This window comes from Ambystoma mexicanum, chromosome 6q, assembly GCF_040938575.1.
Source record: "Ambystoma mexicanum isolate Mex_15411 chromosome 6q, UKY_AmexF1_1, whole genome shotgun sequence".
NCBI classification, from domain to species: domain Eukaryota; kingdom Metazoa; phylum Chordata; class Amphibia; order Caudata; family Ambystomatidae; genus Ambystoma; species Ambystoma mexicanum.
The window spans coordinates 1173246841-1173274726 of NC_090937.1; the positions used below are offsets into that span (position 1 = coordinate 1173246841).

Sequence of the window (27886 nt, forward strand, 5' to 3'; positions counted from 1 at the left end):
ACAGAAGCAAAATAATAATGTAATGATCAAAACCTTAGTATGTTTAGTTGTCGTTGAGACGGTGTACTAATCTATAAAATAACATATTCCTGAATACCCCATTCAAGCCGCATTTCAACCTCTCGTTACATTCAACCCAAAGCGCCCAATTGTTTTGTAAAAGTACATCAAATGGATTTTTCAATCTGCCACGTGTTGCCCCCTCAATTTTGTTCTAAAGGATTTTTAGCCACCTTCCTGCTGCAATTTTAACTCTCCATTTCCCCCACTGGCCTTTGGAACTGACTTATTCCACTTTATTGATGCGCCTAGAACAGCCTGTCCGTCTTCCCTTTTGGTAGGTGCTCTGTCCTTTTTGGCTCACTGCTAACCATTTACTGTTTGACCCCCAAACACAGATGTGCCAGCAAACTATAAAATCCATTCCTTCCCAAATCCTTAGCCATTCCGTCACTTTTACTCCCAAATCCTCTTGTCTTCCTGTTCAAGGGAAGGCTCTAGCAGACTTTCTGCTTCCCTGCCAGTAGCCCAATAAAGAAATTTTATTTGAAGCATTTGTATGGTGCTTACAACCAATCAAGGTATGCAGGTCCGCTGGCCGACAAAGCCAAAATCATAGAAGAGAAGTAACGCTAGAACAGATCACAAGGAGCTAATAAACAAAAGCGTCTTCAGTTTGTTGAAACGGGAAGAGGTTTTGAACTTTAAAGCACGAGCAGTCCATAGATTGCGAAGTAAAATACTTTATTTTTCCAACCTGAACTCGGTTACTGCACCCACAAGCAGCATCTACACTCTTTCCGTTCCAACCTCTCCCACCTTACATTAAAAACTCTTCATATTTTGCAACCCTGAGGCTCCAGGGCAGCACCCAACCATTTCCAACCTGAACTGAGAAGGAATGCCCGTGGGCACGTGAACGATGGAAATTGAGGTGATCAATCAAAAGTTTGGTCAAAGACTGTGAATGCTTGGAAATGCTTGTTGGGACTATACATCTTTAAATATTGCTTAAGATGGAATTGCGTCTTGACATAGATGGATTTATGAATGAAAGTTGGGGCCTTGAACTGAACTCTCGATTGAAATGGAAGCTAATGTAAACTGCGTGACCTGCCAGAAATATGTTGAGAATGAGTATTTTTAGTGATGATTCTGGCAGCTTAGGTAATTAGTAACTAAAGACGATTATGCATTCAGGAGCACCCAGAAGTAAAGAATTTCAATGGTCTCTTGTGGAACTAATAACGGCACGATCACTCCCAAGTGATCTTGTGTCAGGAAGGATTTAATTTTGGCAGGGTTGCATTAGATAATAGGCAGCACTACCATTTGGTTCAAATGTTAACATGGACCATTTGGAATCCAGTGTTATGGCTAAAAATTTGACCCTGTCCTGAGGGACAAAATTACCAAGTTGGTTTAATGTTCTGAATGGTGCACATTCTAATCCTGGGCTGCTATTCTCTGTTGTAAGGTTCCCCTTTTTGTTGGCATATGACCTGTATGTCAGTATTTTAGGTAATATAAATCACGTTTGATTATGTTTTCTAATGTTCATCAGTGCAACATCCCCACTGCATGTGCTAGCATCTCACACATGTCTGAATTGTTTTACATATCTATTAAAACATCTGAGGCCAGGAATGGCTACACCAAATTGTAAATGTCATTCTTGCAATTATCCATGTATGGTGAATCTATTGGATCCAACTTAATATGTTCCTTAGACGATGCACACGTTTTATATTGTGTACAGTCACTGGAATTTTTCACTTCAGGTCTTGTAGCAGTGAGATGAGAAACTTCCATTGCCTTTCTTGAGCTTTTTTAAATTTACCAATCCCATCCAGAACCCAGAATTGCTCTAATGTATGGTTCTCTGGTTGGCTCTGCCACACGACTCTTATTCTCTTGAGGCAGGGAGAATGTGAAAACAATTTTAATATTCCGAATGGATTGTGTCTTCCCACGGATTCCTCATCTTGGATATATTTTCTTAGATATATTCGTATCTTGCTTTGCAGTCTCAGAATCTTTTTTTTGACAGCAGTCTTTGCTGTACGGTATCGTCTGTCCCTCGATGGTTACATTCCTGTCTCATTAGTCATGACTTAGATGATAGTATAAATATCACATACTGCCCCAGTTCGTTTTATTTTTTATTTTATTTTTTTTCCCGCATGCGCTGCATGCTCTCTAAATGGTTCAACTCCCCTCAGAGAATTTCTTCGACAAAAGATTTAATATTTGTTAATCCTGTAGAGATTTTATCACAATGTCTATGCCAATAACAGGCTTCAAGAGATGTGCGGACTGTGACTCGGAAGATGTTGATCACTGATCCACACAGGCTTTGTCTCTGGTGCCTAGGTGAACATCATGAAGTACTCGAATGCAGCTCCTGTCAATCGATGACCAGTACAGCCTTGGAGAGAAGGTTGAAGCTCGCCCTGCATCGGTCTGTTTCAACATCTACGTCTTCCACACCTTTGAAAAGAAAATCCTGAGGGTAGGAGTTCAACCAGAGACCAAGCAATCGAGATCCAGGAGTGATTCCCGTCACACCTCTTCGTCGTCACGTAAGAAGAGTAAGAAACAATGCCATTGTTCGTCATCTTCAAATTTCTCGCCCGACATGCGTTATCCTCAAAAGACCGCCGCAGTTGCTGAAAGGGAACGTTTTCATGAGAATGTTGGGTGTTTCTGAAGGTGGCCCCTCATGGTTCCTCGAAAGAGCCTAAGAAGGCTGTTGATTCCACTGCATCCTCCAAGACCGACAGGGGATTGAATAAAGCTTCAACTCATGCACCCAAAAGCTTCAGTCGAAAGGCCTCTGAGGTGTCTACTCAAGTAGCTTCGACAGTGTCGACCGCCGAGTTAGCATTGAAGCAAAAGGCTTCAGTGACATCCTCCTTGAAAGAGTCGAAGTTGAAGGGACCTTTGACATAGACTTCAAAGTTCAAACCCCATTCTAAAACCGATTTCTTTGGATAAATGTTTCAATCAATCAACACCAGCTTTATTTGGTATTGAAACCATAAAAGCAAGTCAATCACATATACATAAAAACAGTTCAATTGGAACCTCATTAAAACCAATACAAACTATACATTTTCTTTCCATTAAAAAAAAAAGCCAAGTCTACGGATGTTAAGACCAAATAGTATATACAAACATCTAATAAGAGCAGCATTCCTTTGGATAACACTGGCTGCCACACATTGTAGTAAGAAAAGGGCAGAATTGTCGATTGTGCAAGAGTTATCTATACTATAAGTTTGCTAATCATGCTCATCTTCTGAGGGAGAGTTTATTGGTTTTACCATCTTGGTCCTTCGCAGCCAAGCAGTGCGTACAAATTTGGCTACAGAATGAGCTGTATTGAGATCTGATTTTCTACAATAGTTCATAGCCACTTCTGTGTGTTGCATGCTTGCCAGCCTGAATAGGGGAAATAAGTATCTGGCTCTCAAATCGGTATAACGTGAGCAAAACGACGTTAGATGTACCAATGTCCCGTTTTCAACACCACAGACAGGGCAAGTGGCCTCATTGGGCTGATTCCAGTTCTTGGTGAAGCTCGCAACCCTCAGAATATTCACCCTGAATTGAAGGAAAAGTGCTCTTCATAGCTTGGACTGATGAAGTCTAGGTAGGGTTCAAACCAAAGTCCTGTTTGCTATTCATGTAAGATTATCCGGTTCTAAGCTCGAGACGGCTGCTTCCATTCTCGTCTCTGGCAGCTTTTTTTCTTGTTGTTTTTTTTTTTAAGCATTTCTTTCGATCCAATTTTCATGTTGCACTGGGATTCCCATAGATAGGCTAGATCCATGTTAGTAAGCCAATATTTCACATGCATGAACCAGTGGAGTGAGCAGCACCATTCCTGGCTCGGAATGTGTGTCAATACATCTCTATACCTGGATAGGGCCGGTACTATCCAAATCCTGCTACAGTAGTAAAGTGGTTTTACGCAGACAAGGTCTTCGACTGGGCAAAGATCACATTCCATGTGGAGTGTGGCATTAGGGGTGCTCACTGACAGCTTGAGCAGGCGTTTCATAAATGCATTCTCCACAACTTCAAGAGTCTGAGCTCACGTGTGTCCCCAGATTGCTGCACCATACAGAGCTGATGGCAAAGCTAGCAGCCTGTATTGGAGTGCAGGAGTCACTGCGTCCCTGCCATGGCAGGTTGAGAATCTTATCCCACCACTGAACTTTTCCAGCGTCATAGCAGCTTTAATTAGTTGGTGCATCCAAACACCATTTTCAGAAAAGCGAATGACCAGACAATCGTGTGCACATCTTTTAGTTTGATGAAGTCTATTTTGATGGTAAGATTGAGCTGGTTGGCTAGCATGGGCCTGAAGACCATATTTTTGTTCTTGTTCAGCTCTAGGTGCATCTATTTACGTTTTTTGGTGAATCGAGGGAGGGTATGCTTGAGGCCCATCGGGGTGGTGGATAGCAACACTGCGTCGTCCGTGAAGAATAGTGCCGGGTAATGGTCTGTACCCATCTGTGTGCAAGCTGCTCATCTATTCTTTTGTAGATGTATATACAAAAAAAGAGGGGGCCAAGACACATCGATGTCGCACTCCTCGCTGGACGTCAATAGGGCTTGTAAGTTCACCGCCCAGGTCCCAACATACTGATGCTTTGTTCTCGGCATACAGATCTTGGATAGCAACCAACAGATTGCTTGGGATATCGTAGTCTGCCAGGACCTGTCACAGTGGCTTCCTGGCACGCAATCAAATGCGTTCTAGAGATCTACGACGACTGCATAGATCTTTGCTCTGTTCAGTTTGGTATATTTCTTTAGGATCATGTTGAGACGAAAGCCCTGGTCTAGCGTGCTAATGCCATCCCGGAACCCTTCCTGGAGGTGGCTTAATATCTCTGCTGATTCGGCCCAGGTCAGCAGTTGTCCAAGAATGAATTTGCTGTAGATTTTACCAGCCGCATCTAACAAAGTTCCCCAGTGATTCCCTCCCTCACTTTTTATAGATGGGGCAATTATCCCTGCCTCACGCCAGGTACTAGGGAATAATCTCAAGCGGATCATAGCGTTAAAGAGACTACCTTGTACCGACCCCCAAACTTGCTTCTCATATTTGTATTGGTCAACTGGTATTTTATTGGGGCCCGGGGCTTTCCCACTCCCCAGTGCAGCAATTGTCTCTTCAACCTCCTTGATACTGTATTTTTATTTTAATTCGTTTGACGTGCTGAATACCAGCGAGTGGTTTCTAAGCGTGGGAACGGGATTCAAACCTGTGTTGTGCTGCATTGCCTTGCAGCACTGGGGAGTGGGAAAGCCCCTGCCCCCAACAAAATACCAAGAAGGTTTTAATAACCTAATTAATGATGAAAAGGAGGCTTTCTGTTGATCCCTTCAGTCATGACTAGACACATCAGATTGCGTTGGAATATGCATGTGGTCTAGGGCAGTAATCCTGAATTTTGCGTGACTGTAAACCTCTTTCTTTGCCCCTGACATCCAATCAAGGCTTTTAGATATGTCCTTTGATGGGGTCAACTTAATTGGCCACAAGGCGGACGACAGCCTGGAGAAACTACATGCTTCAAAGGCTGCAGCAAAATCTTTTGGGGCTGCCATCCGTCAGCTGCAGTAACATCCACCTTCGAGGTGAGACGTCGTAAGCAAGGGCAAAGAAGGTTTACACATGCCCATAGGTCATGAAGGAAAAATGGTTCAAACAGCCTCCTCTTTACTTTCAGCAGCAACCACAAACCTCTCTCGGCACTTTGCTCACAGGACCCCAGTGGGAGGCAGATTGACCCAGCATCTGCAAGAATGGGATCTCATTACTTCAGATGCATGGGCACTACAGACACTGGCCCAAGGGTACTGTCAAGCCAACTATCTCTTCTGGATCCAGATCCGCTCCTCCTACAGAATGTTGAAAGTGATGTTCAGATGCTGACGGAGAACTGGTGGGGTTCTTATGTATACTCCTCAGAAGGTTGGTCCTCTCATAATTTACTGCCTCCCTGTATTATGCCTCGCTTCAGTGGGAAGTAATGAGAGATCTCCCCATTAACCCGGATCACTGCTAACAGGTGCTCATACAGCAATTTCACCCACTGTAAAAACCTAGGACCCACACCCACTTTTCGTCAGCAGGGCCCACAGAAACGTCCAGTGGACCGAGTCCACAGCCTTTTCAAAATCAATTGCCACCACTGCGAGAGGATCCAGGTAATATTCTGCCTGATCTATGGCTATATGAAACCATTTGATATTCATTTGCTTGGCCTGTGAGAAAGCATAAGGTGCCTCACCCACAAGTCCCCAGTAATCTGTCATCGAGGTGGACAGGACACGGTCATTGAATTTGGATCCAGTTCCTGAGGGTGGACCAGTGCAGCAGGATCACCTGGGTGAGGGGTCTTCAGGGAGTAGGACACTGGATGGTGAGATGTGGTATCCCCTTTATTCCAATCCTACCAGGTATGATACTTAGGAACTCAGCCCTCCCCCTCTCCCTTGTCACAACACAAACACTTTCTCACGCACATCCCGCTATGAGAGAAAATGGACTAACACCTGAGCCGTATACCTAACATGTCCCAATACACTGGTCAGGCAGGGTCAGGCAGTTACTGACCCCCACGCACACTTGACTTCCATTACACTTCTCCACACGGATAAAAGTCGGAGCACGAGAGCACACTCTGAGCGAGGCAAAGCACATGAGGAAACAGCAGTTCCAAGATGGCGGTTTAACACAAGGTGAAAGGCGGTGAAACCAAAGGGGATCACAAGGAGGGAAGTTCCCTTGACCTTTTCGACAAAGAACCGTTACGCTTACTATCCGAGTCTTCATGAAAGTAAGACCAGGAAACCAGGTTGAGGAATCCTGCATTGTGTGTCTGAGGTACCCGGGGCCCTCCCAAGGTGGGGAGAATCGTCAGCTGCAGTGGTACTGTCCTTTGTTCCAACAACAAAGCAGTGTCGGTGAAATCAATAAAGCCGGTGAGTTGGGGAGACAGATACAGGACCGGTCTGTGTTGAAGCCAAGTTTGCAAATGGCAACATTGTATAGCGAGCGCTGGAATGAACTTTGTATCCACGTGTGTGATGACCAACGCAAGTAAAGTTGAACTGCAGATAAGTGATTGAACTTTGAAACCAAGATATATAATACATTTGACAGAGTGGTCCGGCACCGCGTGCATGCTCAATCCGAAGGTCTCTGTAAGGTATCCAGCTTAGAGTTGACAAAAGTGAAATAGTGGCAAAGGATTGTCAATCGAAGTGGTCTTGCAACGGGCCAAGCCAAATCCTGTGCACAATCGAAAGTCTTCCATGTTGATAAAGTAAAAAAAGTTGATGAAAGTAGATAAAGTTGATCCAAGCCCGAGGGAGGGAGATCAATTGAAAGTTTTTTGTGTTAAATCCTGTTTGTGCTACAAAAGATAAATTGGTCTGAACCTGGCTGAGGGAGACTGATTTAAGATGTTGTGTTAGAACGGATCTGAGCCTGGCAGAGGGGGGATCCAAGGTGAACAGTAAATTTACCTGAGAAAAGTGTGCGTAGGAGAATACTAGAAGGAAAGGAACTTTATTATTTGTTTGTTGCATTAGGCCCTCTGAAAGAAAGACTTTGATATGATATGATTGGTTATTTATAGTATGCTTAATACCCAAAGGTTTCTAAGCGCGGACCCGGGGATCGAACCTGTGTTTTGCTTGGTGCCATCTTGCTTCCAAGGTGAGCATGTTGCCCCTGAGCTATCCTCCCGAGAGAACCTTTGAACGACTTTGGCACAGAAGGCCATGATGTTGAAGTTTGCAACTGCACCCTTATGCTAGAGAAGCCAGAGCCTGTGCTAAGCTTGTGTGCCATCTTATCCCGTGCCGAAAACGTGAGGACGGGAAGCCAACGGCTTGAATATCCTGACATATCATTCCTTGAACACTTTACATTTGCATAGAATTGTTTTCCACACTATTTCTATTTAGAGGTAAGGATTGGTAATGGGTTCATTAGTATAGGCCCTTTTATTTTGACAATAAACCACTAGGATTGCGTTATTTGGTGGTCGTAGCTTGCTCCCATCTTTACATTTAGGATTAGGTATGCGTTTTTCAAACCCAATTGAAGTTCAATAAACACCCTTCAACTGTGGTCAATTGTGTCTGTCTTACTGTTGATACCACGCCTTCCTTACAGGCCCGATCCGGTAAAAACCTGCATTCGTCGGGGTGTATCCTATGTGGCAGAACCTTCAGCAGCCTCTGGGCCAGTACCTTTTACTCAATATTGATAAGGTAAATCGGTCTGTAGGTTGCACAATCCTCAGGCGGTTTGCCATTTTTAGGGAGTACCATGGGCCTGATGCAGGTCAGCAGGTATTCACCCCTTTCTCGACTGCTCTGGAACATAGACTGCATCGCCTTTGATATTTTATCATATAGCTTTTTTCCACTGGGAATCCATTTGGTCCCGGGGATTGGCCCGACTGAAGAGACATGAGTTTTACCGTCGCTTCATCTTCCGTAATCTCCACTTCTAGCACTTCCCTCTGCGATTATGGGAACCGGGAGTTCATCCAGCAGATCCACATGCATCAAAGTGAGACGACCTGGAAGCATCCCATACATTTGCCTATGTGTCCCCATCAAGGCCTCCCTCTTTTCTAGCCACGCCAGCAATTGCCTGGATTTATCCCCAGTCTCATACGATGCCAGGAATGCCTGCCTTGCCTTATCGGTCACACAACTATGGTACTTATCCCATGTTTGTAGCAGTAGCCTTTATATTTCTGAGGAGCGGTCCGAAATTAAGTCCCTCCAATCCAACCAATTCCAGCTCGAGATGCAGGAGAGCACCTAATCATCCCCCCCACCCCCCCACTCTCATTCTCTTCCCCCTGTGTATCCGGCATGAACTTTCCTATTATAGGCTATTCTCAGAAAGAACTTGCACTCATTCTCAGCCTGATGGGTCTCCTACAAAAAACAAATGCCGGTTTATACCAGATTATGCATTGAAGCGCCGTACCGCCTTAATCTTGTCACAGAACCCATTAACATTCCAAGACATACAGCAAAACGTACTTGCCATTCCCCACAAACAGGCCTTTGTCAATGATTTAAGTGAGGGCGGGTCACCGTACCTACACAGACTCGTTGCTTCATGCCCAATGAGATCCTTACATGTGCTGACTGAAACATACAACCCCCTGCCCCCTGCCATACAATCTCTGAACTTGGTGTATCCATTGCCCAACCCAAACCCTAGTGCCTTTCATCACAGCCTCAGAGTCTCGGATCCCTCCTGTAAGAGGGCAGCTCTGAGGCCGGAATAAAGCACCTCGGGGGTAGGCCCTTCCAAACCAATGCGGACTGCAGCCTACGCATCCCCAACTAACCAGCCAACTAGAACCACCATCTCTCCCCTCCCCTGCACCCCCTTTAACCCCTAAAGATGCAGACCACCCTAAGTTCAACACCACACAGCCCAGCCCCAGGGTATGTCCACTGTGTTCCGTTTGCCTTCATCTGGGTCGATTAATTTCTTTTTCTTCTTTTTTTTGTCTGCCCTCATTCGGATCGGGTTCGCTATCCAGCATATTCCACAAAGTCACCTTTTTAGCACCGGAATGGGTGGCCCTCTGCAGGGTCTGTCACTACCAGTGGCCCCCTACTGATGCATACCTCCGGTTCAGGTGTATACCAGCTCCACACATCCACCCAACAGAGGTTACCGTCCTCCCAGCGTCAGCCTGCAGCTCAGATTCCCGACAACCCTCCTCCGTGAGCCTGGGCTCTTCCGTCGCTCTCTGGTGCTCCCAGGGCAGCCTCACGCTGACCTCAATCTGGATGCTTGCCCGCTGCTCTACCGCTTTGCAGCTCTGGATGTCCCACAGCCAAGGACTGCCGCCTTTGCCTGCCCACGCCAGCAGTGCCCCTGCCACGCTGGGTCTCCTCGCGAGGGGACCTCAAGATTTCAGACGCGAGGCTCTCTCGCACACCACTGTGGTGGGTGAGGGGGCCACAACACCTCCAGCAACCGTCCGACACCTCCAAAGTGTGGGAGAGGACAAGGATATCTCGGATTATGAAGGGCGTTAGCCGGTGCTCCACAGCCCTACATCCACCATCATCCGCGCCAGGCCACACCTATCCCTCTGAGAAAAATGTTAAGTGTTTACTGTTGATTCATGTTTTGTTTAACTGAATTGAACCAGTGTATGTTAAACAAGTTAGGATTGTGTTTTTAAATACCCTTTTATAAGCAAGCAAACCTGTGAATCCAATTTGCGCACTCCCATCTACATGGCTAGAGGCTCTGAAGACTAGGGACCATTGTGTATAAAGTACTATTTGAGCATTGTGTTCAAGAACCAGCTGTATTCCTAGAGAAGGTTTTTATAATTATGTAATTTGCTGTGTGGGGTATATTTCCATGTGTCAGATGCTTGAGAGCCAGCGGCCCGAGAGATCTCAGAAGGTGGTGAACTTGTTAGTATTTATAATAAAACGCGTCAGAATATGTTGTAAATCTCATGATGATTTTATGAGATTTTCTTTTATTAGGGTTCCCAAAAATAAACATCCCCACCTAAATAAAATGTCATTCTTGGTACAAAGGTAAATCTTAAAATGCTCAGACCGTGTGATTTGATCTAGAGCCAAGAGGATCTGTAACGGTCACTACTAGATGGCATTTATCGATTAAGGAAGGTTACTCTTTAAAGACCTGAATTGTAAAATTCACTAATCGGGGACTCAAATGGATCACATAGGGATTCTATGGAAATATTGTCATCTGTTTACTGAGGCAATGCCTTTATGGGGTACATTTTAGAAAAAGCAATGGTAATGGGCTAAAAGTTGATCAGTTGAAGAAGGCGTTAGTAGAATTGGACAGTGACTAGGAAACAGAAATAAATCGCATATACATGGAGCGCTTTGGGTCAAAGTCTAAATATGATGATATACATGTAGAAATGATGTGACCTTAGTACGAGGGGTATATTTGGTGTCACTTTAATGGGGGGGTTGTTGCTGACGGTGGAATCGAGCTTAGCAGAATGAGGGCCTGTCAGAATAAGGTTACTGTAACAAACAAAAAAGGAGACCAACTGTGAATGTGTGCTTCTGTGAGTGCCAGTGTCTGTGCGCAAACCCACCTACTGTATGTTTAAGAAGTAATGGCAATGCGTTTCTTCTATGACAGTCATGCCATAGTTGGGGCACTGGCTGCAAGACAGAGTTCTGGGGCATTGTTGGCATGTTTTAGCACAGCCAGCATGAAAATGTCTTCTTATGGCAATGGCAGTGTTGGAGTTTTTGGGCAACGCCAACATGAGTGTTTGTGCAGTAACAATTCTGGCATGTTATGGCAATATATTGGCACAGGCAGCATGAAAAGTACGTCATACAGTGACATAATACTGGCTTATATTGTCAGCCCAGGGATCATGAATGTGCTTTACAGTAGCAATGCTGGCATATATTGTAGTGTCCTGCAAATGCTTATGTGCACTGTTGGGTTTTATTGCAAGCAGTGGTAAAAATGTCAATCTTCTAGGTAGGCACTTGCACATTTTAATTCAATAGATGCTCACAACTCATGTTGGTTCTCGCTAATAGTCAATTATCACTAGCCATTTGCTAGTGGTGAGTGCACATTTAAAGACCTGCCCTAAAGAACTGGTTGTGAATCGAACAGCTTTTCCCCAGTTCAGCATGCTGTAAAATGCACCCTTTAACCAGTTTAAAAAAAAAAAAAAACATTTGTATGAGGGACGCAGCCATGAACCCCCCATTGGTTGGTTAGGACTCCCTTGCTATGCTCTGCCGCTCACACTTAAAAACTGTGAATGGCAATTGTTGTGAAAGCCTTAAAGTTTAAAATGTGGAAGCCAGAATTGCTAAACTGTTCTTGTTTTTCTCTCTTATAGGATATAAGAAAGTTTTTTGGGGTTGTTTCCACTGGGAAGAAACCTACAAGTGAACCTGAAAAGAAAGAGAAATCCAAAAGTGGGGAAGGCACGTCCATGAAAAAGAAAAAGGGGAAGGTCAGTATCTTTTCAGTATTGGCAGGGTGTAAAAACAAAAGTAGTGGATCAGGTCCTGGATGGAAAAGGTCCTTGATTGGATGTTGTGTGGTGAAGTGATGGACGGGGTGGGTTTGCAAAGGCATAAATGTTCTCCCGTTTTTCATTTCTTGACCGAAAGATGCACATAAAACATTTAATACTGGGCCTCATTCCAAGTACGGCGGCCCGGAAATAAGGGTGCCGGTAGCAACATACTGGCATCCTTTCCGGACCGCCGTACTATGACCGTGCCCGTAGGGACACGGATCCCCGGGAAGGCTGGACTTGCCAGGAAATCGGGCCCCTACCGGCATTGTTTTCATCGAAGCACTGTTGGCAACGGTGCTGGTGCTTCAGTGTCCCCATAGTACTCCGTGGGAATGGGGAGTTACTGTTCCGCCGCCACTTGTGATATCCCGGTGGCACCGGGATATCAGGCGGCGGAATCAGTGCTAAGGAGTTTGGCGACAACCTGCTGGAAGCACCGGCAGGTTACCGCCAAACCTCGTAATGAGGCCCACTGTGTCTAAATTACCAATGAGGGGCTCAAACCTGTCATGCCCTCTTAGGTTAAAGATGTATGGTGTTCTTTTCTTGTGCTTCACTCGCACTAGATTCACACCCGCACACTTCCCAGTTTCCATCGGCAGTGGCTTAATTTGCATCGCTTTCAGCCATACCCTGTGTGCAGTACATAATGAGCATCCGTACATAGGGTATGCTGTGTCACACACTAATCATGACCAATGTAGTGTCATAGACTGAGTGATCATCAGATGACCTGAGGCTCGTATGAAGGTTTAACAAAATATGTCTTTTTTTCTAAAATCAACAAAGGGTTGTAGCAAGGGGAACTAAATGAGGATACAGCACCTTAAGAGTGTGAGGGTTTGGTTTGGGACTCAAACAAATCAAGTGGAAAACATTTTCATTGTCGCGGAAAGTACCGTGGTCCTAAAGTATTGTTGGACAACAGTCGGGGGACCAATGTCTTGGGTCACACAGTTCCCAAGGTTGTGGAGTATCCAGCAACACTCCTGGCAGCTAGGAGCGTAGTGTGACCATCCTGCTCTACGATGGCCTGGCTTGTCAATGACTGTCCGCTGCCAAGAGAGATGCTTTTTAACTGGACATTCACTGCTGAATCAACACCCTCTGGAGTCAGGACCAGACTTGGGTTTCTGCCGTGCCCTCCAAAGGGTTCTTGTAGGTTACATAATTTGTCCTTCAGGGTTTGGTCCTCATTGAGCCACCATGGCGTCAAGAACATGTTTAGCTTGGTTATTCTTCTTGTCTGTTTCTCACCTCGCTTTCTTCTACAAGCTTTCTCATGTTCAGATTTAACAAGGATTCGAATGTAAACTTTTTTTTTTTCCCTCCTGACTCTGATTCTCCAGGCGCCTTTCTGACTGGGATTTTATTCCCAAGGAGACACCCCCCTCACCCGACTCGGATTCTGCAATTAGGGTGATAACCCCCCCCCCCCCCCCCCCAACTTGGATTCTCTTCTCAAGAAGCATGACTAAGATTTGCAATGAGCAAGTGTTCTTTAGGTTTTCTGGTGGGCTTCCAGTCTCGCCGGGGACAAACCACTTGTGCTCTTTCCCTGCATTATGCATTAGCAAGGGTCTTCCTCTCTCTAGTGTTTGTACCTTGGCTGAGCCCTAGCTTGGGCCATTCAGCACTGGTTTCACCACCTGCCTATCGGCACCCCTTTTGATACCTCTATTCCTTTCCTCCTCCTTTCGGACTCGTCAGTCTCCAACCTTGAGCTACCTCTGGTCTCCTTCTTCCTCTTTCCACCACTCTCCTCCAACCTCCTCTGTCACCTTTACTGCTCCCTCCTAAAACACCAATCGCTCCTTCGTAAGCTATCCGTCTTTCTCTCTGATCTTTTATTCCACAAGCCTTTCCCTTCAAATCTTTATATCTTCCTCCGCTCTCCTGCTCACCCTTCACTCTGCTGCTCGCTCTACCTGCTTCCTTGCCTTCTCCTCACCTCCAAACTCCCACACAGTGTTTGGGCGCTTCGTTTATAACCCTGACCCGTGTCATTGTGCAGATACTTAATGTTCCGAATGGTTGCCTGTGGTAAGTTGCCCTGGCGAACCCATCTGTGGCTGCTGATGTTTGGGTATTTGTCAGGTGGCCCACAGCTCTACGGGCAGAGGGCATCAAGAGTGGCGCTGCCATTTTGGAATCCGGTCGTTACCTGATTATGCCATGGCTACATCCTCTCCCCATGTGTGGCACTGTTTCCTCCTGAGCTCCTATTTGCGACTGCTCATGGCTCGACTGCTTTCTCTGTACTCGTGCATAAAGGAGTAAGCTGGAGCTCGTGGTTCGCTCTGCAACCTGCTCTCTTGTGCGTCTCTTCCTTGAACTGTCTTCTTGCTCATGAGCAGAAATCGCGAACTGCTTCGGCTCGCAGAGGCAGTAACAGTTTAAACACTTCCCACACATTTGAACATGCAGCATGCGAGTGGACTGGCTACAGAGGTTGGGAATGGAAAGAGACCCTGGGGATCCTCTGTATGCCACTTGCCTTGTTGGCATCACAGAGCGGGTGGCCGCGTCTAGTCCCTATTGCCCATCTCGCCTAATTTCCCTGTTCAATGTTTGGCTTTGTCAAAAGTACCCAAGCCTACCATCCCAGAGCTGGGATTGCTTACACAAAATTAAAATTTTCTTCTTATCCTTTGTCTACCTAAAATCAGCAGTTTTTAATAGCTCCCTCTGGTTCTATCTGTTGACATGATCTGCCAACTTTGGGTCCCAGTTTGCCACTACCCCATTATTTTCATGAGGGTGTCCACTGGCAATTTCTTACATGAAAACTATAAACCAAAGAGTTAACCAATTTTATTTATATAAAGGGTTTTCAGGTTGTATGCAACCCTAACCTTTGCCTCCTGGTTTACCACACTTTGCAGCAGGCAACACCTTGCACTTCAATCAGTGTGGTGTTTTCAATGAATGTCTCTGCTTTTGGTTCTTCATCTGTACACTAGTGTCTATCCAAGAACTTCCCTCTAGTATTGGTCTCATTCGCCACTTCTCTCGATCTCAGGAAAACCTTCAGTGGCTTTAAAGCCTGTTATCATATACAAGTATTGTATCAGACTGTGACAGCGTAATGTTTATTTACACTATATTTCATCATTATACCAGAGCAAATCAGATGCACAATATTATCAACCGTTTCTATTTTTCAGGTTGGCTATCCAAAGTATACATTTCACACATATTCATGTTTCAGGTTTCAACCTTTATAAGCATTTCAAGTTCATAGATAAAAACCGAATATAAACTAAAGACCAGCAGCGCGATTCCTAAAAACTTTAGAATATGCGCTTTGTAGTATAGTGTTTATTATGCATCCCAAAGCAAAATGGAGGATACATGACATGGTCACATACAACTCACGTGACCGCGTCAACGGGTCAATACATAAAGCGGCCATTTTTGTTTTTCTGCGGCTATAATACCGCGAGGAAAACATACCAGTACGTGGAACCGCTCATGAAGAATTTAAGGTGAATGAGAACTAGATCAGATATATATTTTCTCACAACATAAGCTTTCACTAGTTACATAGCACTTAGCTTACAGCATTCATTATACCCATGTATTTCAGAAGGAAGATTAAATCTATTACACAGCCAAATAACCAAGTGATTCTAAAGAGAGGGATGAGTGCTAAACCAGCCATTCTAGACTACAATACTCACCGCTAATAGGGAGTACAAATATTATATATTATTTGGAGTTGTACCTGAAACCTGGGTGTAGTAGCCAAACTTACACATAGTATTACTACACAAAAGAGATATTCAAAGCCATAGCCCAAAAATACAAGGAAGCCATCTTCCTTGCTAAATCTGAAGCCTACAACCACCGCATCACCGCTGCTAACTCCCAATCTAAAGGACTCTGTACCACCAACGTGCCCTGATGAGATCGTCAAAGACGAGGCCTGGTGCACAGGCATACAATCGGCCATGCTAAAAAAAATAAACCTCCTCCAAAACAAGATATCCCACCACTACAACTCCTTACCCAAGCAAAGTACACGCGTACAGATGAAACCTAGCGTTAAAGTTACCAACCTACCCGAATTCACATTCACCAAGATTTCCGAAACCGATGTCATTAACATCCTCAAACATCTCAAACCCTCACAATGTAAGGGTGATGTATGCCCCACTAAAATCATCAAAGACTGTGCATAACAGCTTGACCCGCCTACTCACGGCTTTCATCAATGCCTCATTCAAGACGGGCATAGTCCCAGACAGTCTCAAAGAGGCTTGGGTACGCCCCCTCCTAAAAAAGCCTACGCTAGACCCCGCTAACCCCAACAACTACCGACCCATAACCACAGTTCCATTCCTCCTAAAATTACTTGACAAAGCCGCCCACATTCAGATCCAACTCTACCTTGAATCAAACTCAATCTTAGGTCAAAGACAATCGGGTTTCGTAAGGGACACGGAACTGAAACCACCCTTCTAGACCTAAAAAAACAAAATCACAAACATTCTGGACAAAGGTAAGCCTGCACTCCTCCTTCTCCTCGACCTATCAGCAGCATTTGACTTGTTAGATCACACCACTCACCAGTCACCTAACGCATGCAGCACACTTCTCTAAGGATGCTGCTTCTTGGGTAACCTCCTTCCTACAAGGCAGAGCTATGAAAGTGTTCTCCAACACAGCTCACGCAACACCCGCCATCATACACTGTGGGGTCCCACAAAGTTCTTGTACAGCCCCCACTCTATATAACCTTTTCACCAAGCCCCTATTTGACAAACTAGACGCTATGAGGGGAATCACCTACACCAACTACGCCGACGACACGCAGATTCTCCTTCCTCTGACAGGGAACTATCACCAAGACTCCACCACCCTACAACTAATATACTCCACCATACAAGCTTGGATGGCTACCAACAGCCTTTGCTTGAATGGGGACAAGACCGAAATCCTCATCCTAGGTCAGAAACCCACCCTGTCCAACCTAAACCCGCTATACATCAACTTCAACATAGACAACTGCATCATCCCAGTCTTATCCTCAGTCAAAACGCTAGGAGTGCACTTAGATGCCACCCTATCCATGGACAAACAAGTTAGCTCCATAGTATCGGCGTCTGCACTGAGTACCAAACTCATTAACGCAATAAAACCCTTCCTAACTAAAGAGAACTGCCCATCCATCGCCAGAGCCACTATAGGAGCCAAACTGGACTACTGTAATGCTCTCCTAGCCGGCACCTCTAAGAACAACCTATCCAGGCTCCAAACCACTCAAAACACCACGCTCAGAGCAGCCCTCAGCATACCTAAATGAGATCACATCACCCAAGCGAGAAAGGCAGTCCACTGGCTCCCAGTCAAGGAACGGATCGCCTTCAAAATTCTCACACCACACATAAACGCATCAACCATACAGCACCTTCCTACCTATCCGACATACTGCACAGATCTCAATCCACCAGGCCTATCAGATCTACCTACACCAACCTACTTACCATTCCACGCATCAATAGAACCAAGGCTGGAGGTATAGGCTTCCCATACCTCACACCTAAACTCTGGAACGCGCTGCCCACCCACCTCAGAGCTGAAACATCTCTCCTCTCCTTGCGCAAACAACTCAAAACTGCCCTCTTCAACTAACTTACATGTTTTGATCATCTAGATCAGAATGGTATGTCATTAAAGTACAATGTATGGCCAATGTAACCACGGGCACCAATCTGTATGTACCTAAGTCTAAGAATCACTGTAACAAGCGCCACGATGCCTCCGGTCTGCTGCACGCTCAACAAATGCAAATAAATAAATAAATATTCTGTATCTGTTTTGTTTTAGGTCAACTTAACCGGTACTTTATTTCAAACCCTCATGATGAACCATCTATAGGCATAAGGAGGAGAAACGCGTGTTGAGGGAACCAAATGAGAATCATTGTGAAACCACCTTTAAGGGATTGAGAAACAATATCACATCCCAAAGAAGAATTTTTCTCCTATGGGATTAAGAGACAATATCATATCCCGGAGAGGAATAACTAAAGAGACAATGCAAATCACTACCTATTGAAGGATATTGAGAGGGAATACTATATCTCTCTAGCAACAAGTGACGACGATTTGAGAATCATAATCAATTGAAGTTGACACAATTCAGAGACGCAATTAAGGGATTTAGAGATTGAATCAAATCCTGTGACTAGTGTTTAACCAAAAAAGTCTGTATTCTGGAAATTGTATCTATAATTACGCATTAAAACAACTAATTTTGGCGCAACAGAATGGATCCTTTCCTTCAATTAGTGTAGTAGGTACTGGACAGCCATAGTACCACCTGATATTGCTGCCAATCTCCACCGCTATTTGAGCTCAGAATCTCAACAGTATACACAATTGGAACTCGCCAACAGCTGTTTAAGGCTGTGTTCATACACTATTCAACTAGGGCAGAGTTTGGTCTTATTACTGGGCTAGAGTTTGTCTTTCTTCATCAGTGTTGAGTTGGCGATTTTCTAATTTTTATTGAGTTAAACAAATTGCAGGTCTGTGGTCATCCTTGTGTCTCGTTGAGTCTGCTGTTGTTTATTAGGAAGATAGCTTCTCATTGTACAGTTACATTCAGTTCTGTTCTAATAAAATAAAATGTCTTATCTGTAATTGGGAATTGTGGTTTGTTCAAATATCAAAGGCTTTTAGTGTAAGTATAAGGTTAAGGTATTTGTTAGAGATGAAATATATTAAGTAGTTATTGATGGCAAGTGTGAAAGGTAGTGGATGTATAATGGTTGAATATTAAACTTTCAGTATCTCTGTCTGATGTCCTTAGAACGGCTAATGTTTCATGTATGTAAATTCAAGTGTTCCAACTCATGTACATGTTTTTATGATCTTAAAAAGTATGTGTATTGGCGCTTCTCACGTCAGCATCAGTGAAAGTGCTATGCTGGCGACAGTGTTATTGGACCATACTCAGATTGGGCCTCAAGGCTCCATCGATGCGTTGTCCTCATATTTTAGCCAGAATCAGTTGAACATCAATATTAGTAAACCAAGATTCTTAGATCTGATTTTAGATGGAAGAATAGGTATTCCTTTATATGAAAAATAGCTGGCTTACTGCTTGAAACTGCTGTCAGTTATATATATTAGGGGTTCCTGTAACTGTTTATCCCAATTATGATTTTTATCAGGACTTTTTTATGCCAAGGATTTTTAAGAAATGGTTGATATTAAGAAAATGTATTTGTAAATATGGTGGTTTTAATATTGAAGGACTTGCTTCTATTTATTGTACTAGAATAGTACCGGGAATTCTATATGGTGGTATCTTTGTTCCTGAGCCGAAATTGAAATGGTTTGAGATTCTGAAAGGCAAACATTTGAGATCTATATTAGGCATTCCATCTACTGTTCCAGTGGAGGCCGTAAGAGTTGAACTGGGGTTGCCATCCTTAAGATCAGTTTGGCTGGTGCAGCGCTGTAAGTTTGTATTGTCTTTGTATGATGCATCAGCCTTTTGGCTTTAATCACCAAGCAATTTTTACTAATCTCCACATATCTCCTTTTCCATGAACTTGCACGCCTGTGCTCTGCAGTATCTTAATAGCATTGGTCTACTGAGGGCATAATTGATTATTTCTCCGACTGCCGATTGCCAGTAGAAGAACAAAACAGGACATTGACCATAGTTTGTGCAGTCTACATTTGAAAAGAAACCATCACCAGTTTTCGGCTCAAGGTTTTCCCTCCAATGCAGTTTGCTCTTATCTGACAAAATCCTGTAGTCTCCAATGGAAATGTATTGTTTATTTGAGGTTCAACATTCTCCCTACTAGAGAACACACAAGTAGTTGGACTGGTACCTTATACGAGGATGGAGTGTGTCACTTATGCCATGGTCCCGTCGAGAATTCTCGCCATATTTTAACTCGCTGCCCGTCGTCATCAGTTGTTTATTTTAAGGGATATGCTCTGCTGTTGATTCACATGGAGCCTGTGGAATCTGATTTTTTTTTTTTTTGGAATAACATCTATTGTGCCAATTCAATTGTGGTGACCTCTGCAGCTTTTTTTAATTTAGAAAGATGCTTTATGGCGAGTCTTATGAACTGTTAAATGCCAGCGAATGTAAATGATATTAATTACTTATTTTAATCCGCTCGTCTTTTTAGCACAGTATTTCACATTCGGTATACACTATGGATTTTAGAGTACAATGATGCTGTATTATTTGTATCTATTTGATGTGTGTGCTGTAAGTTTTGATGTTGAACCAATGCACAATAAAAAAAAAACAATTAAGTGTGTTCAGCTTTCACTGACGTTGGTCTGCTACAGATACATTCTTCACCCTTTTATGAGCTTGAAGGGTCCTCCTATGTTTAACAATAAGAGAAGACAACACAGTTATAATGTGCACAGAATTCCTCATAACTATCTCCAACTTTTCAGTTTGAAAACTACTCGAACTGCATACAAGTTTAAATCATCAATGGCATTTCAGTAAGAAGGCAAAGGGAAGGATACTAATTACAGACAATAGTTTAAAAATGTGAAAGTATGACACTCTGAGGCAGTAATATTGGAAGAGACATATGAAAAAGAGCAAATCACATAGTACAGCAACAGTACTGGATAAATAACGACGTGTTCTACCTCATGTGTGAAAGGTGTAGTACTACTAGGTAATGAATATCAACTGTGTAACGCCATAGAGCAAGTGCACTTCCCAACGCACCTCATTTAGCCTAGTGGTCTAGTAATTGCTAAGCGTGTACAGTGGAATGGCGGGCGCAAACTCTTCTCATGGTTGTTGACAGTGCTTCACACTGGTCTCTTAACCTCTCTTCCACCTTTCTGGTAACATCGAACTTTCCTCTAAAATCTTTGCATGTTTAAAAGCAATACACCTTTCAAATAAAGGATTACAGCAACTGTAATCTGTTTTCTTATCCCACTTTGGTACAGTGTGATCTGCGTGAAAGCCAGCACAGTCTAGGTGTCAAGTTCATTCTTTGATGCTTTTCTAAAAATCTGAAAGTTAATGCTTTCTTCTTGCACTAAGTCTTATGCAGCAGCTGAATAAACCTACTGTAAGCCTTTCAAAGCACAGTAAAAGTATATATTATGCATTTTTATTTATAAGACTGAACTCCATAGAAGTTATAATTGGTCTTTTATAACGCGCTTAATACCAGTGAATTGTTTCTAAGCGCAGGATCGGAACCTGTGTTGTGCTGCATTGTCTTGCTCCCAACACAGACGCGTTGCCCCTGAGCTATCCTTCCTTACCAAGACGAAGAAAGTTAAGAAGTTGCTGTTAAGAGTTTCAAATGTGGACTTGCATAGAAACTTGAAAAAGAATAGAATGGCGACCTTGTGTTAAATCATGTTCATTAAGCTTGCCAATTACTTTAAGGGGTTTTTGACAAAAAATGTATGTCCCGGGAAGTTGGATATATATTATTGCGTGCAATATTCAGAAAGTTTCCAGCATGGGGTCTGGCATGGATTCACATGCTCATGTACATTTCCAAGCGTCAGGCCGGGAATTCTTGGTAAGAAAAAGAAAGCAGTCTTGCTATAAAAGCTTGAAAACTGCCTTTCTCGCAATATGCAATAATTGGAGACTGGGTCATGCTGCACCCATCCAATGACGCCCGTCTCCCTGAGGCCCGTCATCTTCAGATTGTTATCACACGTTTCGGTGCAGGGAGTCCTCGTGATTTGCTCCTCGAGCTATTTTTCATAATTGTTGTTTTTCAACGCAAAATAATCCTATTTTTGTCCTAAATTGCTCATCTGCTGACTCGTAGTCAGTGCCGGTAGCGATGTTCCATTGCCGGTGAAGCTCGTCAACTATACCGTTGAATCTTCGTGGGAAGGCCTAGTGAGGCCTACTTCATGCCTCACCATGTCGGAGGAAGGCAAGAGGAATCTGTTCAGGCTCTGCTCCCAGTGTGGTTTGAGGAACATCTACATGGAGGACAGGCACATGAGGTGCCTCCTATTGTCTGCATCCTGACCATGGAAGAGCGATGCAACATCTACTGAAGCTTCCAAGTCAAGACTAAGACACCGTTACCAACACTTGGTGGTGTGGCTGAAGAAAGAAAGGGCCAGTGGTGTGGCCTTTGGGCACGCTTGGGCCTGTCCCAGATCCAGGTTCCTAAGTCCTAAGTTAAGAGGTTGTTTTTATTTAAAAAAAATCTCATAAAAAATCTATTTATAAAGACTGCTCTGTAATGTGTCAGCCCTAGCGACGCACACAAGTGTGTACAGGGGCTGACAGGCACGCCAGGACCCAGAAGCAGCTTAGTGGGAGAAGAGATAAGTGTGTGCATGTTTGTTGTATGTTGAAAATTGGGGGAGTCTAGGGTGGCGGAGGGAGAGGGGGGGGGGTTTTGATATAATCCCGCCAGAGGGGGACAGGGCTTGAGTGGGGGGTGGCGAGGGAATATGTATTTTCTTGTTTAATATATGCCACCTAAAATTGAAAAACATGGAACCGCAGAGTGTTGGTCTGAGCCCCTTCTGGGCTTGTAAATTGTAATTTTGTTTGGCCTGTTCCCAGCGCTTCCCTCCTGCCTCCCTCCCCTGCATCCAGTTCCGCATTCCGTTCCCTTCCCTCCCGCCCACCTACCCTGATTGGCGGACTTGTTGTTCATTAATGGCCCTCCCTGGCCAGCTCTTTGCACCTAAAGGCCCTAAGGCAAAGGGTGGCTCCTACAGAGGCGGCTCCAGCCAGTGTCTGCAGGTGTCTGCAGGTGTCTGCAGGGGAAGCCAGTGGCCAGCTGTCAACCAGCAGCGATAAAAAGGAACGTAGGAGTGGCCGGGGTTTAGGTATAGAGTCTCACTCTACCCTGCAAACCCGTCCATATAGTGGACTCTCAAACTTGGGTGTGTTTTCTCCTGTTTTTAAAATTGCATTGTGAAAGCAGTGCCGTTCTGTGGCTTTGCCTCTTAGCAGAGCACTCATCTAGCTAACCTGTCCACCACTATCCAAGTGCCCGTCGTCTTTTCCAATTGTCTACTTGGCTCGTCTCTTTCTCTATCGTCTGCTTGCACCGTTGTCCTGTGTCCTTCCCTAGTGTTCTCCCCTATCCCATCCCACTCCCCTCCTCTTCTCTTCTCTGCTCTGTCTCTCCTATCTTTTCTAACTGCTTCTCTATCGACTATCCTGCTCACCTCACTAAATCTGGTAGGAAGAAGTTTAAAAAGGACATCCTGGTCTCCAACCCAGGCCTCACTATTGCTGACACCTATACCAGTGCCTCCTCCAGGCACACTTTCACTGACATCCTCTTTGTTGTTCCCTCGCTAGACCTATGGACTCTACATATGGTCTCTGTGCTCACTCCCTTCTCTTCCTCTCCCATTAATGGTGCACCCGGTGGGAGGGCCATCTTCCACTTCTCTAAGGTCATCATTAATGTTTTACTTGAATGGAACCGTCTTGGTCCAAGGCCCTCAACCCAACCTTCTCCTCTTTGATGGACGATTCCCGTGCCTCATCAATTTCCTTCCTACTCCTGCTGTCCCCTCTCTTCCCTCCACAGCTTCATTACCTCCCCCTACTGTCTCCTCCTTAGCTACCTTGCCCTCCTTCTGCCCCCCCATTGGGCTGATTCTACACCTCACAGGGCGTACCTCCTGACTCGTACCCCTCCCCGGAAGTCTTTCAAGGACGGCACCCTTCTCCATATTGCCACTCTATACTCTTGCTCATCTGTCAAACACTCCTCTGACATCTGCAGCCTCCTGGAGGAACTTGAATTCAAAGTACTCGGTCTCACCAAGACATGGTTCACAGGCAACTCTGTCACGAGCTTTGACACTCATCCCATATGGGTACAAGATCCTCTAGGCGCCCAGATTCAACCGTTCCGGAGGGGGGTGTAGCCCTGATCTTCTCTGAGTGGATTCCTGCCTCTGTCATCCCTACGCAGGCCTACTCTTTCGAATGCCTCGTCTGCAGGTTCTCTCTCTTTCTTCTGGCCATCCCATTACTGTGGCTACCATCTATCGGTCACCTGGTCAGATCTCCTCCTTCCTCTCTGAGTGGGCGGACCTCTGCTCTTCCCAACCACTGAACTCCTCCTTCTGGGAGACTTCAACATCCAACTGGATGCTTCCTGTCCTTCCACTGTACTCTTTTGTGACCTCTCGCTCGCTCTATTCTCCCCTCTGGCCCGACTCACTCTGCAGGGCACACTCTGGATGTTCTGCTCTCTTCAGACCTCCTCCTTTCTACCCCTCTCAACACTCCTCTCTCCTGGAGTGATCACTTTCTCCTTTCCTCCCATCTCACCCTCTCTACCCCTCGGGCCAAGTCAACTCCAGCACTGCCACCTACCTTTTTGGTTATTGAACCCATGAAGCGTGTGTCAGTTGAGGATTTTGCTGCCACTTCCCCCCCCGCCGTCCCCCCTTGGCTGACTCACACCCTGACACAGCCCTTTCCATGCTCCACTCTGCTATATCTGATACTCTCGATGTTCTTGCCCCTGTCATGAGGATCCGCTTGAAACCCAAAGCCAAGTGCAACTCTTGGTGCGACTCAGACCTCGTCACTGTTAAACGCAAGTGCAGGGTGGCTGAGAGGAAATGGCACGCTTCTGGTACATCCTCTGACAAACTGGCCTGCTCCAAAGACAATACCGGCTCTCAGTCCGCACCAAGAAGAGAGCCCACATCCAAGCCTGCATCTCCGCAGCATCTAATAACTCGGCCAAACTAAAATATGCAAGGAGCTGGCCAATCCTGCTGCAGTCTCTACCTCTCCTGTCCACTCCCAGGCCCTCTGCACGGCCCTGGCTTCTCATTTCATCTCTAAAACCCAGGACATCCTGTCCTACTCTCTTCCTCTACTCCTCCTCCCTCTACTCCCTGCTCTCCCTCTGGCCCCTCTATGGCCATCTCTCCTCCCTCCTTCTCTGCCTTCCCCTGTTCTCCTCAGACGAGGTTTCTAGAAAAGTCCAATCTATGAAAGTCTTGTCAAAATAAGTTCACCCCTGTTCCTCCAAAACAATTAAGGACCACATTGACACCCTGGCTCTTGCTGATTTCTGCAACCACTCGTTCGCCACTGGAGTCTTCACCTCCCCGCTGAAGCACTCCCTTGTGCATCCTCTTCTTAAGAAACCCTCTGCCGACCCTTCCTGCCTGGCTAACTATTGTCCAATCCCCATCACTCCTTTCCTGGGCAAACCTATGGAAAAGTTGGCCATCTCCCAGCTTAATCTTCACACTGAATCTGTTGGTTGTCTCCATGACCACCAGTCTGGCTTCAGAGCTGCCAGAATCATGGAAACTGCTCCTCTGAACATCTGTGAAGACCTGCTCTCCAACTTTGATTCCAACACCCCCTGTGTCATCATCTCACTTGATTACTCTTCTGCCTTTTGATACGGTCAACCATGCCATGCTGCTCAACTGTCTCCATGATAACCTGGGTATCCCGATCAGGTCCTAGCTTGGCTTACCCCCTTCCTCTCCAAATGACTCTCCCAGGTCCAACTTGGGTCCTTCCTCTCCTCTATCTCGTGTTCTCCGGGGGTCTAACCTCTCTCCCTGGCTTTTCAACCATTACTGGCACTACTTGCCCACCGCATTGCAGCTCTCTGCCCCAACTTTCAGTACTATGCGGATGACACTCTGCTCATTTTCAGGCTCCCTGCCACCACCTCTTCTTCTTCTCTCATCTCTATCTATCTGTCCGCCATCCAGGAGTGGTGCGCCGCCAATGATCTCTGCCTTAATTCCAATAAGACCGAGATTCTCCTCATCGGCACACCTGCTCTCTCCTTTCCCGTCACTCTCTGGCCGGCCTCTCTTGGTCCTCTTCCTCTTACCACCTGTGAGGCTAAAAACCTTGGGGTCATCTTCGACGCCACACTTTCTTTCTCTCCTCCTCACATCTCTTATGTCTCTAAGAAGTCCCACTACCAGCTGCACCTCCTCGGAGGTATTCTTCCTTTCATCTCCTTCCTCCAGAAGCTCACTGTCTACAGAGCTCTGGTTCTCTCTAGGCTGGACTGCTGCAACAGTCTTTCTAAATCTGCCTGCCTCTACTCTCTGCAACTCATCCATAACAGGACTGCAAGACTTGTCCTTGGCCTCAAGCCCAGGGATCATATCTCACCAGGACTGAAATCTCTGCACTCGCTCTCAGTGGCGGCGAGGAGTAAGTTCAAAACCATCTACATCGTCCACAAGGCCTACCGGGGCCTGGGACCTCAATACCTTCAACTCTCTTCCTAAATATTTTCGCTCATCCGCCTCCAACTCCCTCTGGTCAGTCGCTTCTTCAAGCAGCCAGTTGGTGGTAGATCTTTCTTCGGCCAGCACCTCCCTCTGGAACAGCCTCCCTGCCTCTCTGAAACTTGAGGAAAACCATCTCTGATCCCGGAAGCACCTCAAGACCTTCCTCTTTGCTTCTGCTTTCTCCTCCAGTTGCACTCCTGCACTGCCCCCTGGCAATCCTTGTACTCGGGGACTGTTTCTGTATCACCACAGCCCCTACTAGCACTTGACCCCTTGCCACCAGCTGGCTGCACTTTTATGTATTGTATTTTTACTGTTATCCTATGCACTGCACTCCCCCCTCCCCTTTCCCCCTGCACTTTTCACCTCCCCCCTCCCCTGCACTTGTGCGATCTCAATGTCTCCTGGCCCAGTAAGGTTGTTGTCTGTCTGTCTATTTCCCCTCCCTTGCCTCGTCGCGCCTTGAAACATGTTTTAGGCACATTATAAATGCCATATATCATATAACCAGATCCAGTCGATCTCTGGAGTGCTCTCCCTCTGTTAAGGGGACAAGATCGGCCGAGAACGTATCCCTGCAGGGTGTCCGTAAGGCTAAGCGTCATGCTGATGAGCCGACTAGATGTCGCAGCTGCGAGTCCTAGTTCGGGGCACACACGCTCTCGGTCCCCATGCCCGTCCAAGGTAAGCTTGCCGGTGGGTGGGGTATCGTCTGTGAGACCTTAGAAACATGGCCGTTCGAAAGATAAAACGAAAAAGCATTCCTGCAAGGAGGCCATGTCAAGGTCCTCGTCGACATCTACATCCATGATTTTATCGGCGGCGTAGCCGCACAAGCAGAGGCCCCTGTCAACAAATTCTTCGACCGCGACTAGGAAGACCTAACACCTGTCGACTATCCTGTCCAGGATATCGCTGCCTCCGAAGCTCACGACCACTCCGACCACGACTACTGCCTCATCAACTACCACTACCCGGTCTGTAAAGGCACCAGTGGTATCTTCTGCTTTGATGGAGGGGGCAAGACCAAAGGATCTGTTACCACCAACAGATTTTCTTTCCAGTCCCAGGGGGTGTTCGAAGGAGGTCACAAGCGTCCTGGTGGTGACAGTCTACACAAGTTCCGAGGAGGGAACTTTGCAAGATTGCCTCTGCAAGGGTGGCAAAAGCCTGATAGGATGGGGGTCACCAAGGCATACTAGCCCAGTGCGATGCATTAGCCCTCCCTCCGTGGTCCCTCCACAGGCCTCTGTAGACATGTCTCAGGGTATTTTCACTATGCTGAGTTCTCTGGTTTCGGAGCTATAACACCAGCTGCCACCAATATCAGCCCCGTAGGGGAGCAACCCCAGGTACAGCCCTCAAAGGCCTCTGCACAGGCATCGCTCGGCTAACCCGAAGTGACTACGAACGCCCATCGCAGCAGCACCAGCGAGGGGCGCACCGCAGACGGTAAAGTAATAGGCACTGAAATCCGCACCACAGACACGGATG

General features: G+C 45.7%; 1 protein-coding gene across 1 annotated transcript in view; it reads left to right on the plus strand.

Moving 5' to 3' along the window:
- Positions 1-27886, plus strand: part of RFC1 (replication factor C subunit 1) — a 1503724-nt gene that overhangs the window by 92366 nt on the left and 1383472 nt on the right. The window contains exon 2 of the mRNA XM_069631787.1: positions 11949-12065. Within this exon, the coding sequence (XP_069487888.1) occupies positions 11949-12065 (117 nt within the window). The remainder of the gene's footprint in view (positions 1-11948; positions 12066-27886) is intronic.